General features: G+C 40.3%; 1 protein-coding gene and 1 long non-coding RNA gene across 15 annotated transcripts in view; one reads left to right on the forward strand and one right to left on the reverse strand.

Annotated features, from left to right (window-relative positions):
* Positions 1–16,802, forward strand: part of LOC103170483 — an 88,961-nt gene that overhangs the window by 67,118 nt on the left and 5,041 nt on the right. The gene's annotated exons all lie outside the window — the stretch shown is intronic.
* The window catches only part of KCNQ2 (potassium voltage-gated channel subfamily Q member 2), a 115,147-nt gene continuing 101,241 nt past the window's right edge, over positions 2,897–16,802 (reverse strand). For all 14 annotated transcript variants that reach the window (XM_029070393.2, XM_029070390.2, XM_039912804.1 and 11 more), the window contains 2 exons: positions 15,534–15,657; positions 2,897–14,717 (listed from right to left, as the gene is read on the reverse strand). In XM_029070393.2, the coding sequence (XP_028926226.1) occupies positions 13,980–14,717; positions 15,534–15,657 (862 nt within the window). In that variant the 3' untranslated portion in view covers positions 2,897–13,979. The remainder of the gene's footprint in view (positions 14,718–15,533; positions 15,658–16,802) is intronic.

Below are 16,802 nucleotides of genomic sequence, written 5' to 3' on the forward strand. Positions count from 1 at the left end.
GGGTCAAGTTTGAGGCAGATGTGTTAACTAATCAGTTATGTCATGTTTAATTTACTGAAGGTGCCAAATATATTGGGGTAAAACCTTAACTAATGAAAATTCAAGGTTTCCTCCTTGCTCTGGAGTTAATAGTTTTACACATTCTCATCGGGAAAGTGTTGTCTTACCCAAGATCTGTGTTGCTGCTTCAACTCCCCAACCACCACAAGAAGGCAGCACCCAGGACAAATAGCACAAGGAACGTGTCAATAGTTTTGCCCCATGGTGTATTCCACTTATGTGGCATGATTAATCAATCAGTGACACTCACTGAACACTTAATCTGAGCAGAGCACTGTACTAAGCACATGGGAGGGTACACCAGTAGACACAATCCCTGCCCACAGGGAGTTTACAATTGACTGGGAGTGACATTTGCTGAAATAAACTTCAGGCAAAGTGAAGCAGAGGGTTTACAGATATGTACATAAGTGCTACCAGGGCTAATGCATGAATACCCTTCCCCCCTTCAAAGTCCTACTGAAGGCTCACCGCCTCCAGAAGGCCTTCCCAGACTAAGCCCCCCTTTTTCTCAGCTCCCCCTCCCCACACCTCGCCTCAACTTACTCCCTTTTCTCTACCCTCCTCCCCACCCCACAGAACTTGTGTATATATGTGCAATATCTATAATTCTATTTATATTAATGCCTATTTTACTTGTTTTGGTGTGTGTGTATATCTAATTCTATTTATATTGATGCAATTGAGGCCTGTTTACTTGTTTTGATGTCTGCCTCCCCTTCCTAGACTATGAGCCCATTGCGGGCAAAGACTGACTCTCTTTGTTACTGAATTGTACTTTCCAAGTGCTTAGTACAGAGCTCTAGGAGGCTATAATATTTTAATATTCTGGGCCTACTGTCAGTTTGGGCAGTCCTGAGCAGGAGAATCTTCAAGGGAATGCTATAGCAGGGGAGGGACAAAGTTAAAGAAAACACTACTTTTGGTGCTGATCCAGTTGCTCATGAGGAAGAGGAGTTCAAGATTAGTCACAGCAAGGTTGGTTGGTTTAGGTGGGGAAGGGAAGAGGGCAGGATAAATAAAGAAAAATAAATCAGCTTACCTAGGCAAAATCAGTTCATATGGAATGACTTAGCGTATATGTAGGACAGGTAGTTAAGAAAATCCTCTGGTATTCACCTGCCAGTAGTAAAAGTTGAGTGCCACAAAATCTGAGAAACAAAAATCAACCAAAAGCTTGTCATCTTCAAAAGCTCTGTTGTACGATCCAAGACTTTCAGGAAACTCCCAGCGCATAAGCCCACTCTCAGTAGGGGTGAGGATGACCATGTCGGAATCCATGTCTTTTGTGTATCTCCCCAGTAGTTAAGGCAAGGCTCTACATGTTGGAATGGTTGATAATAGGTCATTACTAATACTGTTTTCTGCTCTGCAGCTATTAGAAAGTGGGTTTTTTTTGTTTTGTTTTAACGATTTAGTATAACCTCTATCTGAACTTAGTCTAGTCTAAAACTCCTTTCAGGTCCACCCTAATCTTTCTTTAAAGGCAGGTCCTAGAAATGAGACTCGAGGAGGGGGAATCAAACAAAGCAGTCCTATGTTAATTCAAGGTCCTATCATTATTGAAGAGTGTACATGACCTTTACTATCACTGAGACACAGGGAAAAGGCCATTTTAATATGCAGTTGCCTAATTGAAGATTAATTTGTCCTCTATGCATTCTAATATAGATCCTGTAAAATGAGTTAATAAAAGAACTCTAGCTGAATCTTACCCTGAGGGCTGCTAGGTGAAATTATACACCATACTGTTGGATTGCTGAGGTCATACGAACATTTGTTAAGATCAAGGAATGGTAGAAAGCTTGAGCAACAGATGATACTTTTCCCAGTTGAGTATTTACAAGTTACAGAAAGCAATCCATTAATTTTTTTATGGTATTTTAGCGCTTAGTATGTGCCAGACACTGTACTAAGCACTAGGTGTTTAGGTACAAGGTAATCAGGTTTGACATAGTCCCTGTCCCACATGGGGTGCACAGTCTTAATCCCCATTTACAGATGGGGTAACTGAGGCACAGAGAAGTGAAGTAACATGCCCAAACTCACAAAGCAGATGGGTGGCAGAGCCAGGATTAGAACCCATGACCTCCTGACTCCCAGGACTGTGCTCTATTCACAGGTTTCTCATTAACTTATTGAGTGCTTACCATGTGCAGAGCACTGTACTTAATACTTGGGAGCACACTACTTATGCTTCCTGTGTCCATCAGGTCAAGGGGTAAGACAGGACTAAAGACATGATGACTGGGAATGAAGAAGACCTTTTCCTTTAAAGTATCCTGAAAACTCAGAATCTTAGGACCTTGGAAACCTCTTGAGGTTAATCTAGAACCCTGCAGAGTGTTTGTCTTATAAAGAAGAGGAGATAGAGCAGCATGGTTTAGTAGAAAGAGCAGGGGCCTTGGAGTCAGAGGACCTGGTTTCTAATCCTGAATCTGCCATTTGCTTGCTGTGTAACCTTGGGCAAAACACTTAACTTCTCCTTGCTTCAGTTTCTTCAACTGTAAAATCAGATTCAATACCTTTCCTTCCCCCTATTTAGACTGCGAGCCCCATGTGGGGCAGGGAATTGTGTACAACCTGAATAATTTGTACCTTTGCCACCATTTAGAACAGTGCTTGTCACATAGTAACAAATCACCTTATGATAAAAATAATACAGGAAAAATGTTCTCATCTCCGAAGATACTCTTCAATAAGGTCTTGGACATTCTATGAGTTTTTGTGTTATTGGTCAGCCCGGGCTTTTGTATTAATCATTAATGCAACTAGTTCACACAGAATTAACACAGAGGAGGCCTGCAGCAACAAATTACAACATACTTCATCCCAGTAGATTGAATCACTGGCATTTTACTAAATGCACATCATCCACTTTGATGTTTAGATGTATAAATTCTCCTGGAAGTCTTCTCTTTCCCCTATGATCACAGGATGTTTATTATAGTATACATACATTTTCTGTAGCTTTTACAATCTTCCATGGGATGGGACAAAGTATTTCATGCTGAAAATGTCCATGGAAAAGTCTGGCTACATATCAGTTAAGTGGTAACAGTGTAAAACCATCAGTGATTTGTGTAATTTAATATCTTTGCTATTCCATTAGAAAACTAGAGTTCATTCCCTGGGCATCTATTCCTATAAAATGTACAGTGCACAAAGTCATGATTGAAATTTACAGAGGAAATTACACATTCACAAAAAAAGTCTTATAACTATTGTACAAGAGAAGTGTGTACCATTCAATACATACAAAATGTTTAAAATTGTACTTCGGTACCAAAGGCATTATGAAATATTCTTTGGAGCATGAACAAAAGTGCAAAAAAGCCAAGGCAACAGAGCAAATGAAAGGAAGCAAAGCAGCTGCCTTTGTTTTCTAGAGGACAACCAACCAAGCTTTAATGCTAGTTCCAGGGTGTGGGTAGGTGGGTGGAGTTATGATGACTGTAGAAAGAAACATCAGTCAGACCAACCTACCCCAGGAGAGCCTGAAGTGCCAGTCCCACCAACAGAGCCATTTAAGCATCATTTGAGGTGATTCAAAACCATCATCGTTGCGTTGGGCAGCATTTAAGCATCTAAAGTACTAGTTTTAGGGTCTTAAGTCTTACTGAGTTGCTGCCAGAGGAGATGAAGGGAGGACAACTGAGGCCAGTAGGGGTATTCAGGTGGTTTGGTTGGTCCCATTAGTAGGATTTTGCCTAGACCAGGTATGTGAACTGTCACAGACTCCAAACAGAATGCAGTTTGAAGTAACCAAGTTCTGCCATTGAGTAAAGTTACACCTAGTGAATCTTAGAAAATCCATGGACTTTTCTGAGATACCTAGGAGGCCAGCTGGGAAATTACTGCTGCAAAGCACTAAATGATACTTCTAGCCAAATAATCTATGTCCTCTGATATAGACCAAATGCCACCTGTCTATGTGCCAATGATGAAGGGTAAAGAAGAATCAATTTTCTTTAGAGGGAACTGTGCATAGCACCGACTGCCCAGTGGCCACTTGGATACTTCGATTTCTGGGATTATTTTGATATTTTTCATCATTGCCTGTAGTTGTTTTTTTAAACTATTGGAAGGAAAATTTTATTCAAGATTCCAGCCCTTTTCCAATTGCAACACTTACGGGCAAGATGTGAAAGATCTGAAATCCTAAAATTTTTAAAGTAGATCAAATTTGACTACCTGGCCTGCATCCTGGGTTCATAGCATAGCACAACCCTACACCAGGGTTGGTTTGACTTCTGGCTCCCTTGCTGAGGAATTTTTGCCCAACTTCAATTATAAAATGCACCAACACCAAGAAAAGAAGATTATATTTTCTTGGAGATTTGTTGTTCGTTTATTGGTCTTCAGTCACTTTCTAAACCCCCAGTGAGTAGGCCTTGGTTTCTCAAGTGCAATTAAATTATTTTAAATCATATCTGTGTATAACTACAATTCATGGAATGATTGTGGATCAGATCTTAAGGAATGAGGAAAAACAGATCTAATTCACAGAAGAGGAATAATAATTGCATGAAATCTGTTCTTACTGTGTTTCCTCTTGGTCCCCATAAACATCCACGCATACCTTCCCACAATGTCACTATCTAGTTAAACTTCATTAACTTTTATTTCAAGGCACCAAAGCAACCTAGAATTTCAAGGCTTCCATATACTGTATCAGTTATTTCATTGAAACAGTGAGAGAGCAGAGCAGTTAACCAAGGCTGGATCTTTAAAGCTGCGAATGGTCCTTATTTATCAATAGGGTCATGATACAGTGCCTTGTTTGTTTCTTCCTTTCCGAACTTTTTTTTTTTTTTGCCTGTTAGCCAGCAAAATGTGTGCCTCTCAGATGTTATTTTCTCTTGGTACATTACCTATATTTCTGCTTTAAAAATTTGGCTTGGAAACAGTTGCTTTTATTAGAATGCTCTTGTGAATGAATTAATAAGGTTTTAAGGTAATTAGTCATGTATCCACTGTTAATTACAGAAATCACACCTACATAAAAGACAGGAAGTTTTCTCTCTCATCCTTGGCAGCAGAGAGGTTCATATTTTCCCTTTCTAGTAGTAGACATAGTATTTTTAAGCGCTAACGGTATGCTGAGTGCTATTGTACTAAGTGAGAGAACACACAGGTGGGTATTAGACACAGTCCTTGTCCCTTGTGGGGCGCCTTAGGATAAACAGCCATAGGATGCTAAAGCTCAGATCACTTTTGGGTACCCAAAGACCCTGGGTCCAAGTAGGTTAGGCTACTCTCCTTGCTCCTCTATTGATTCTGGCAGGTTGATGATTTCCCAGCCCCTGTACCTTTCCCTAGGGAAGCTTTCCCTAAGGGGAAGGAGCCTATGGACAAACAGTGTCCATTGAGTAGGTGAACCAAGCCTAGCCCAAGCCTTCCTCGTGGCTGGAACACAGTCTATTTCCCTTCAGTAACCAGGAAAAGTGGGATCAGTTGTTTTGGATAATGCCCTAATGCAATTAACATACCCAAACTCCCAACAATTTAAATACCTTCAGAATAGAGAAGCTGGTTCTTGGAGTTGGGTAGTGAAACAACTGAACCTTACAAGCTGCAAGTGCTCCTTGTATCCAAAGTCACTTAAAATCCTAATGGTTTCAATAAAAGGGAACTCAGTCCGGGAAAGACAGGGATTTAGGCTGTCTGGGAAATCTGATGCAAAGCCACTGTGAGGGCTAGTAATCCTCACAGGTGAAAAGGTTTTTCCCTTTGTCTTCAGCAGATAGTGAATGGACAGGGACTTTGAGTTCTAGGTGGCCCTGCCACCCTCCATCGGAAAGAAGGGTGGATTAAAAAAAACAACATCTAATCCCTCTCCGGCCATCAAATAGGACCAACCTTCACTAGCACTAAGGGGTCCTATTTTTAGGAGCCTAGGACTGTTAATTCCACAATTTCATTCTGGTAATTCATAACCTTCCTTTCAACTACCTAAAATGTTTACACTCAGGTCACCTTTCTATTATGTTTTTTTTTTTAAAAGGCTGCCCTAAATCACGCATTTTCAGGTCACCTCTCTATTATTATTTCTTTAAAAGATTGCCCTAAATCAAGTATTTTGGCAACGGCTCCTTTTTAGAGTTGTGTTGTCTTTTTGAGCTTTGCAGTGTGTGACACAGAGATGTATACACTAGTAATTCTATACATTATTTACAGCTCAGAGTAGTCATTGTGAAGATTAAATAAAAATCAATCTTTTTTGTGTGTGACAAAACTCTTCAGAAACAGTCTTGCTCTATTTTGCTTTCTGGTAAATATTTTAAAAAGCATTCCCATACAGAATTTCTCTCCATAGGATGAAGTGCCTCCATAAAAGAAAGTGGTCACAGTAGTTAGGTAATAATGATGAGAATTAATTTCTACTGAATGCATAACTAGATACAGGCTTATTCCACATGACAGATTCTATCAGTGATGAGAAGACAATGTGCAATTCCTGTTCTGGATGTTAAACTGTACAGAAATAGCAATAAGCACAAGGAATCTCTTTATATATGCAGTGTCTTTCTGAAACTATACCATTAGTCATCACTAAACTAGTCATACATAGTGCTTTGAATACTAGGCTAATTAGATTATTTTAGTCCAAGTTAATTTCTCCTATGAAGTCTAAAGAGTGTGCACTTGATAAATTGGAAATTCACCAGTTGAAATGAAAAAAAAAGAAAAATAATTATCAAAACCTCAGGGTTAGTAGTTTAGCCATACTCTTGTTTGCTGTTACATCTGTATTTTGAAACTTCTAAAGTACAAAGAGAGGTGTAGGCCATTGTCCTTTTGTACAAATATTCAATTTCATATTTTCCTTATAAAACTAATACCACAGTCTTACACTTTGGGAGATAAGGCTATTATAAATTGTAGTGTCCCAGACCGCTTTGTTTAGCAAGGTCAGAAACACTAAATTTTAAAACTGGGGACAAGCTTGGGGGCTAGAAATTTGTTTATTTGGTAGAAATTGCATGTGTCCAAATAATTTTCTTTTTTAAAAAAGTATTCTGATTTATGAGAAACACTTTTTGAAAAAGTGTGATAATTACTGTCAGGTTTAGGCAGCATGGCCTACAATATTTTTGAATCACCTAACAGCAAATGGTGAATTCTAGACTTGCTACTCCTAATGCTTATTAATCTTGCACACTTCCAAAATGGACTAGTTGCAGATGGACCTAACTCCATATCAAGAAATAGAGAAAACCATTTCTGTTTTTAATTGTCAGTCTACCAATGAGTTCTCAATATAGGATAAGATTTATCATCATAGTTATGGATGTAAGCATGGGAGAATGAGAAGCAAATTTAAAGAAAATTTAGAAATATGGAAACTATTAACCCCACATAAATACTTCCTCCTCCTTTATATTCACATAGTTATCAATTAGATCAGTGATCAATGTTTAGGAAAAGAGTTAATTATGTCTGCATCGGAATGCTTGATTATATTTGAGCACTTATTTACAATTATTTATTCTGATTACCCTAATTCTAAGTATTTCTTATGTCTGTCCCATTGGAGTGTTAGCGCCTCATGGGTAGGGAATGTGTCTCATGCTCCTGTGATACTTTTCCAAGTGCTTAGAACCTGGCACTCGAGGGGCACTCAATAAATGTCTTTGCTTTTACTACTAGGGTTGGTGCATGAGAAAATCTTAGTCATGATGTTTCACTGTACTTAAAAGGACAATGCATTCTAAACACTGGATATCAAAGAGATCCCAAGTCTTGTTTACAGGTTACAAAACAACCCTGAGTCTAAGTCCACTGTTCCAGGACCTCTCCGATGTCCCCCAATAACATCTGGAATTTAAGATTTCCCCTGGAGGCTCAGCCACAGAAAATGCCTAAGAGAGAAAGATATAGAAAATCTTATAGGGATATAAGTGTGTGTAGTGTAAGGGCATGCCTGTGTCTGTTATTTGAAAGAGCTAAAGATGACCTTACCTCAGCATTTGCTGTCAGCACTGCATTTACTTAATGGCCCTTTGACTTTTAAGTGTCCTGGTCACTTTGTTTTTGTGCACATGCCCATCCAAGAGAAATACTTGAGAAAGAGGAGTAATATCCTATTTTTAGAGTGTAAGAAACACATCAAATAAAAATTTAGACCATTCATAAAATATTTGCGTGCATTTTAACACTGGCAGTCTGGTGAATAGACTCAAACAAATTGGAAAAATGTCTGTGAAAGTTCAGGGCTGCATATTTATCCACCAATGTGGATTCCAGCCTTCCATGAATGAGCTTCCAAAGAAGAAAGTTTCAGGTCAAAGAATCAAAGGGTTGAGAAGAACTCCTGCCTTTGTGAATCTCTGTAGTACTCCACTTAGCTAGTTGTCTATTCAATTATTGAAAAAGTCTCCTAATAAGGAAACGCTATCATTTCTGTACCTCACAGCCTTGACACTCATCAGGAAGCTATTCCCAGCATCAAATTGTTCCTCTGTAGTTTAAGCTCATTAGGAATGATTTCAGCAGAAACAGAACAATTACCATAATTTCCCAAATGTCTCTTCATAATCTCACAAATAGTAATTTATCAGTAGTAAACCCACGCTGCATCCATGTGTCCATTCACTTGTGTATTCCTGTGTATTTATATGCTAGATGGGACCTACTTCTGGTTACATGTAATGGAGCCCATGCATACTTGGAGGGTCATATATAAGATGAACCAAGCCATATATCAGATGCTGTTACTTCAATGATACGTATAAAATGATTGAGTGATTAATGCATCTTTGGATGCTCCATGAGGTGTGAGATTTTACCCCTGTAAAATGGATTGTATTGAGAAAGAACAAACTGGGTAATGAAAGGAACACAATTCTGTACTTGAATAGCATGCACTAGCAGGCAAAATTGAAAGTTAAATAGTTCATTCATATGTGCAAAATATGTTTCACTTTCCCCTGGACCATGGAGGAGGAGAGTATCACAAGTGATTGACTCAAGCTGAAGTCTTAAATATGAACCCATTGATTTATGACAAAATTCTGAGTACTCTCCTGCTCAACATAATCTGACAAGCAAAAAGTGTGTTTTTCAAGCATCAAATTTAGATATATACTCAAGAAGAATCATCCTATATATTTTCCTAAGTATGCTTTGAAATCACCAGTTTAAACACTGCTAACTTATATCCTGATAAGAAAAGATTCCAATTCTTACTAGAAAAGCATGTGCACTGTTCTGAAATGCATATTACATTGAAATGGAAAATTTTTAAAAAGTTATATTACACTGAAGAGTCTATCTGGGGGAAACAGTGATGACACTATCTGGCACACTTTTTCCTCCTGAAGTTCATCAGTGTTCCCCATTTATAGGAGATGGCTAAATCATCTGACTTTAAAGAGCCCAGAGGAAGTCTTACTCCTAAATTTAGGCAAAATGGCTCTGGGGAAGAATCCTTAGATAGTGCCGACCATCTTTAGTGTTATTGGGGAAAAAAGGGAGGTGTTATTCATTTCCTATTTGTTTTTAAGTATTTCTCTAATGGGCCATCACTGTGCAGATGATGTTGGTCTAAGAAACAGAACTTTCATATCAGCATTGAGTGTGTATTGAGATGGAAAAGAACGATTATACATTCAACTTATCAAACAGTGGGATAAAGAACTTTGGGAAAGGCACCAGAAGCCTCTGAGGGATGTCCATGCCCAGAAAAGCTGTATTCAAGTTTGCAAATCCACCTCTTGGAGCAACGATGTTTTTGCCCCAGTGATAAAACAGTCTTCAGAGCCATGCTGGTCATTTCTCAGAAGATAAGTTCACACCCTGTAGTTGCCAGTGAGAAAGGGATAGATGCTGTCCTAGCCCTTTTTTGAATAGTAGGAGGGTTACCCAGTGTTGCTGGGTCAATGGCTGTAGCTAACGATTGTATGATGTTTTGGTTGCTCCTAAAAATCCTCAAATGTTTGCCAGCAGAGCTGACTACCACAGAAGCAAACTCTGGCAAATTGTTCAGGGGCCTGTTTAATTAGGGTGCTGGGAGGAGGTTTCTCTTCTCTTTCCATCTGTCTACTTTGTCATTTGTCTTTCTTCTGTGTCACTTCCATTTGCCTAGCTGCCCAAGTGCCTTTAAGCCCATCTGGCTTGCCTAACGTGACTTATGGTACTTGACACTATGACATTGGTGACTAGTGCCATTAAGAAGGGTCATTTTAGGTACTCTTTGCGATGACTAAGAGCAGGGGAAAGAGCCTCAGGTTACTCTACAGCTGTGGAAATGGAGGGGAAGAAATCAAGCATCACTCTGACCAAGAGGGAAGGAGTAAAGAGAAGCAAGGGAGAGAACACTGATCAGGCTGAGGAGAATTCTTCTCAGGGGCAGGGTGGGCATGGGAGGTTAATCAGGAAACTAAATTTACTTTGTCTTTAGATAAATACTACTCCTCTTGAAGATGTAGCTGAATTCTTCTCCAGTAAAAAATAGGAGGATTTGTAAACTTCAAGAGCTAGTTTTTAATGTTAATCTCTTGTGCCACAAGTCAAAACCCACTATTAAAGTAATACTGTTAGCATCGTGTTTCCTTATTAGGACCTGAAGTATTTCTAAATGTAGGATCTTAAGAAGTGTATTTTGTTCTACTTCAGTGAAAGATTATTTTATGGTTGCAGTTCAGTTCCATTAATTAACTCCAAGTAAAATGTTTATAAATACTGGAACCCACCATTATTTTACTTATCTATTTTTTAAATGTTGTAATTAAAAGTACATATGCAAATTGTTAAACAGAATATTTTCACAAAGGCATATGTATATTCATTGTCTTAATAGAAATGACACTTTAGTTGGTCCTGGTTGCTGAGCAAACAAATAAGAATCCAGTACAAGTTAAAAAGCAATCATATACCTTACCCAAGAAAGCTAATCTAATATTAAATCTGAGTTGGATTTCTTGTTTATCATTTTTGTTGAAAACATTCTGTTTAAAGAAGCACAAGTCATCCCAAAAGGCACCCAAATTCTTAAGTGATATGTAAATGCCCTATGTTCATTGAATGAATGCTCCAGAATGATGAAAGTTACCGTTCAGGATGAGAAATCCAGTTTGTGGTTTCCCTTGTGACATAGTCTGTGGTCATTTAAATCTAGTTTTCTAGATGTGCCCTTCATATATGCCTAGCTACCCAGATGTTGGATGGGGATTCGATTAAGACAGGCCTTTATTTAAAAAAGAGAACTATCTGGCATTCTTCAGAATGCATCAAAAGATTAAAAGATATGTTTTAAACCAACTTACAATTTGAGAAATATAGAAGACATGGTAGTAAATCGCTGAATATCTTGTCAATGTCTTCGAAAGAGAAAGGGGAGGCAGTCACAGGCAAGGAGAGAAGGACGATTATGTCCAACATGGATTGGAAAATGAAAGAAAAGTGTCATTTAAGCAAGAACGTTATGGAGCGTGTTTCTTATCCTTTTGTTTTGGAGTTCGTTTAAATCAGAATGTGCAATGAGTCAGAGTTTTTGTTGCTTGGCAGATGGGGAGTTACCATCTGGAAAAAAAAATTATATTCATTATTGATTCTATAGGGTGACCCAAGGAAAAAAAAATACCCACCCAACTTGGTAGTGATAGAAATGTTACAATTTGAAATAAATGCAGAAGCTTTTAAAACCAAGATTTTTTTTACAGTAAGCCTGAATTTAGTTCATGCCAATTTTTATTTTTTGCCAATTTGTACTCTGCCCAGCATACAGTATGTAGTACCTATGGTACAGAGTTCTTCTGTTGTTTTTGAATCCAAGTAAATGGCATCTCCTTATCTTGGGCCATCCTATATTACTGTATTGTGTTAAATTCTTAACTACCAAGGGGGCTTTGCTGTCCAATGGGCGAACAAGGCTGCTCTTTCACCTCATGAATTAGTACTTTTTTTCTTTCACATGGAGTGAGATTTCTTAATAGAGCCTGTCTGGCTCTGTAAACAAAGAACAGGAAACAATGTCCAAATAGCTGTTTTTCCTGACAATTCTTCGATCAATATTGGGTCACTAGTTAAGACATTTCCTTTTAAACAGGGCAGATCGGCACAAGAAAGGACTGGTGGTCACAGTGGGTGTTTGACACCTTAGCTCTCTTCCTGCTCTATGTACAGGGAAGAGGAAGAAGAGAAAGCCTAGGAAATCTAAGCTTGCCTGTCTATCCTCTGTGACACAGCTGGCCCCTGACACGTTTCAAGCAACATGAAAGTTGAGCCGTTATATCACCGAGGAAAGGAGTGTAGATATGATGGGAAGCTGGGGGGGAACATGAAATCCTGGTCATAGCCGAAATACCTCAGTAGGTTTTGGTTTTATTACCCTTTTAGAAGTGTATCAGAAATACAGGATAGGAGGTTAAAAGAGGACTTAAATGGGACTTTCAGTGGGGGTCAGTTTGAATGAGGTGTTTGATCACCCCCAGAATCCACCAACCCCATGTCCCTTAATTGAGGTTTGTGGTTATACAACAGTAAAGGATCACTTTGTGACTTCATCTTGGTCCCCGAAAGAAACCATCCTTGTTCTTTCTTCTGGTTCTCCCTCAGCTCCCAGCAGGATTCCTGACTCCTGACCCAGAGCAGAATTATCCATTTGGGCAATGAACAGAACCCTGCCCAACACGTGGAGAAAACAGGGCAATGGTTGACTGGCAGCACTTGTAAATTGGTACCAAAAGTGTGAGGGAAAGAGAAATAATTTCTGACTCTAGGCAGGAAACCTGCCATTAAATGCTGGAGAGAGGAGCAAACTCAGTGAGGAATATGAGGGATGTGGGAAGGGGAGTCAAAGAAGAAATCTCAGTTGGAGTGCGGGGAAAACTTTTTTTGTAGAAATGTAGAGGGCATAGTTTAGCAGGCACAATATGAACCATGGAAGAAAGGGCAACATTGAACTACTTAAGGACAGGACGATCCTTCCACTTGACTGTTCACTACTCATCACATAATAAATGCACTCACCAGATACCTACACTGACATAAAGTTTCTCTACTCACCCATTCCTCTCCCTCTGCTACACACAGATCAGTGTATGGAGTAAAGGTGAGATTCCAACAGCATGCCTGTAGGAAATCACATCTAAGGGGTCTGTAGTTTGGGGATAAGCTAATTGCTGGAAGATAATTCATGAAGCCACCCCTCTCTCCTCGCCCCTATTGATTGATGTCATTCCCCGTCTCATAATTCTTTGTCTGAAGTCTTTTCACCTCTTCTGCGTTTAAGTGGCCCTCAAATGGCTTTGGTCCACCCCACCTTCCATCCTAGCTTTCCTTTCCTAATTTCAGGATTCACATTCTAAACTTTCTCACAGGAAATTTCAGTGTGTCAAAAGAGCTACTAATTTTGACAGTGGATCCTTCAAAAGGAAATTGTCCAGCCCCATCCAAGGTCCCGTGTTTTAGACTGCAATTACACCATGCTTCCACTGGTCAGTAGGAAATGGAAAGATTCCAGTCTGTACATGATCACTGCATAACATGAAACCTGTTTCACGAGACAGTCGTTATCATGTTTACTTTGTAATCACACGGCACTCCATATGTAACCCCCTTAGCACACTAGTGCAATATCAAGTATCTTTTATATATAAAAACTTGCTCCGCCGATATCTGTGCCCTGCAACTGAAGGCTCGCCAAGAAACACGGTCACCTACCCTGCACCAGATTACCCCTTTACCTAGAGAGCTTAGAAAGACATTTTCAGAAGAAATCCAGACACTTCAGGCTCCTGATCGCTTATTCAACCCAGCAGCTGTCTGGACTCCAGGTAGCAGTAGGAATTTGTTCCAGAACTAAGTGAAGTCCCAACGGGCAAAATCTTAGCTGTACATCTCCTGAAGGAGTTCAACATGCAGAGTGCATGAAAGAACAGCTGGCTGGCAGTCTTGAACTCCCTTGAATGACATCATTTTCGGGGTCCAGACCACCCCATGTCACTGAAAGGACCCTCCCCTGTTGCTGATCTTGGGGGAGGCCCGCAAGGAGTGCAGAGGTCGGAATCAGTGTCTGATTCTCCTTCTGCAATGTAGGGTCTGATTTTGGCACAGGGAGCCACGGCTGCATAGCAACTGTTGAGGACGTCCAAGTTCTCCTTGGACTGGGAGATGCTAAAACCACTGAAGGAGCGCTCCAGCTCCTCGTGATCGACCGACGGGATGGAGATGGAGGTGTCGCTGTCCCTCAAGGCACTCTCATGGTGCTTAGTGGTAACGTCTTCATTGCGGAGATATTCTGCGCTGGCCCGGTTGCCCCCGCTGTAAGCTGATAAGGAGCGCTCGTGGGAAGGTGGAGGGGGGATCCGGACCAGGGAACCGTTGTTGTCTCCCACAGGAGAGGAGCCGTGGCCCTGGCGCTGATAGGCCTGGTGTTGCCAGGAAGTGGATGGTGGGCACGTATTGGTGGGCACGCCAGGGACCGGGGGAGCAGAGAAATTCTTTTGCCCCATGGAACTGGTCGACCGGATGATCTTGATGATGCAGCCATTTTTGTCGATATGCTCTCGGCTCTCCTCTGGGCTGTGGTAGGGAGGCGCGGGTTCTGGTTCTTTAGATCCAAAGTAGGCTTCGGTTTCTGTTGGAGGGATGCCCATTCGCTGCATGTAAATGTTTACCAGGAAGTCTAGCTTCTTTTCCATCGACAGGACCTGCAAAATGTCATCCTTAAATGTGCTGAATGCAGAACCCTCAGGGCAAATACTCACGATTAAGGAGATGACGACTTCTCAGTGGGGGCAACGTTCACATCAACAAGCCATCCGCAGGAACAGTCAATTAGCAGACATTCCCAACTAAGGCTGTCTGCTGCAGGGATGACTCGGCAAACTGAGGGGCAGCGGGGATAGCCACCCCATCTAATAGAAAATATGACTCAGTGGGGCTTCTTTATCTTGGGTTACCTTTGACGGTGGCGGTCCCCACGAATCAAGTGATCATTTTAACAATATCATTCCCTAAAGATTAATGAAACGAAGAGGTATGTAACCTCTTTAGCATCCCTGGGCCAAAAACTTCTGGTCTGAGGCTCCCCGATGTCAAATGTGATGACAGAGTAATAAGAGGTCTGATTTATTAAGCGGGAAGTACGGGAAATAGTCTACTGGTGATGACAATCCAAATAATGGCTTGTCTTTCTGCTATACTAATTAATGTTAAGCATTGGTAAAAAGAACTGCATTTAAATGTTAAGATTCCAAGAATCCTAGAACAAAGCAGTGTGGGGAGATTTTAGAGGAAACTATAAATGTTTTTAAACCTCACTCCCATTCAGTGGTTACCACTCACGGAAAGCTATCCAGAAAATTCAAATATAAGGTGTACTGTTCCGGTGAGTAGAACAAAGAGCTTTAGATTAATAAAGACAGTTTTGGTGGTGGCAATCGTCTGACAGCTCAGCATTTAATATTAAGTAGACACTCTGAAACATGAGTCAGAAACAGCCAGAAATAAGAGTCACAAAGTACCTGTTTTTCCACCTTTCCAAGCCTGCCCATCATGCTCGGGTCTTCTGGCAATTCTCCTTCAGCTGGCACTTTGGTTCGATCCTTGTCTGTTATAGCTGGCCCTCGTCCGACAATCTGGTCAACTCTACCAGGAATATAAAATCCCCCCAGAGGACCGTGAGTTTGTCAGGTGAATTACCTAAAGAGCACTCTGACCACCAGCTTTCTTTATAGAAAAAGCAATTGCTCTTTCTCAATGAGGGGGCTCAAAATGAGTCACAGAATAGTTTGGGGAAGGCTACTAAATTAGATGCCTTCAGGTATTTTGCTTTGTAATTGTTTTTTATTGGGGAATTTTGAGTGGATCATTTTGGGGACGGATGATAAGTTCTGGTACACTATGCAGAATAAAATTTTGAAGTATGGAGAAATTGCTGCATTTGCAATCAATCGATTTGCATTTTCCCCTTTAGGCTGAGATGAATGTTGAATCTTTCAGATTTGTAAATGGAAGGGTACTGATCGATTGGAAATGTGGTTGCTCTGTGTCAGTTCATTTGTCATTTTACCTTTGCTCATGAAAGTCCTCAACTGCATAGTGGGAGGCTGACTTAAACCTGGACATAATGGTTTCAAAATTCCTTTGTGAGACATGGGTCCCCTTAGAAAATGCACTAGAAGGTCTTCAAAAAGACACAACTCCCCCTTTCTCAGTATGTTATTTGTTTGATGGCTCATGCCATTTTATGAGGTTGGGACAAACTGAGTCCTGGCTTCATCATCATCAATCTCTGGGGACTTTGCTGGCTTTTCCTCTGCCTGATCACTCCTTTTGTTTTGTTTGCTTGGTTATCAACCTTGTTTTGGCCTTTATTTATCCTATTTCCCATTTTTTATTTCTCATGCTAATCTTTGAATAATGTAACTAAATATTAGGGAAATTGTTCAGTGCTGAGGGCTGTATGTTCTCTGTACAACACTTAGTACATTGTAAGAAGCCAGAGACCACTGAATAATGAATCAGATCGATCCCTCTTCCAGGGGCCAGCAGGGTATAGGTCTCCTTGACCCATCTGAGTCCAGTCCTCCCAGGTTACACGAGCTATCTCCATTCTTCTTGATAACTTCGTTTTACTCTTGCATAATGTACCACTAAGTGCAGTTAATACAAATTGAGGAGTCAGATTGAAACCAAGTTAATTGTCGTGAGCGGAAATAAGAGACGCTCCTTAGGTAAGGTGGGTAATGGATCCATGCACCAGTATGAGGAAAAGATAGAGTAGACACAGA

The sequence above is a fragment of the Ornithorhynchus anatinus genome, chromosome 8, assembly GCF_004115215.2.
Source record: "Ornithorhynchus anatinus isolate Pmale09 chromosome 8, mOrnAna1.pri.v4, whole genome shotgun sequence".
Lineage (NCBI taxonomy): Eukaryota > Metazoa > Chordata > Mammalia > Monotremata > Ornithorhynchidae > Ornithorhynchus > Ornithorhynchus anatinus.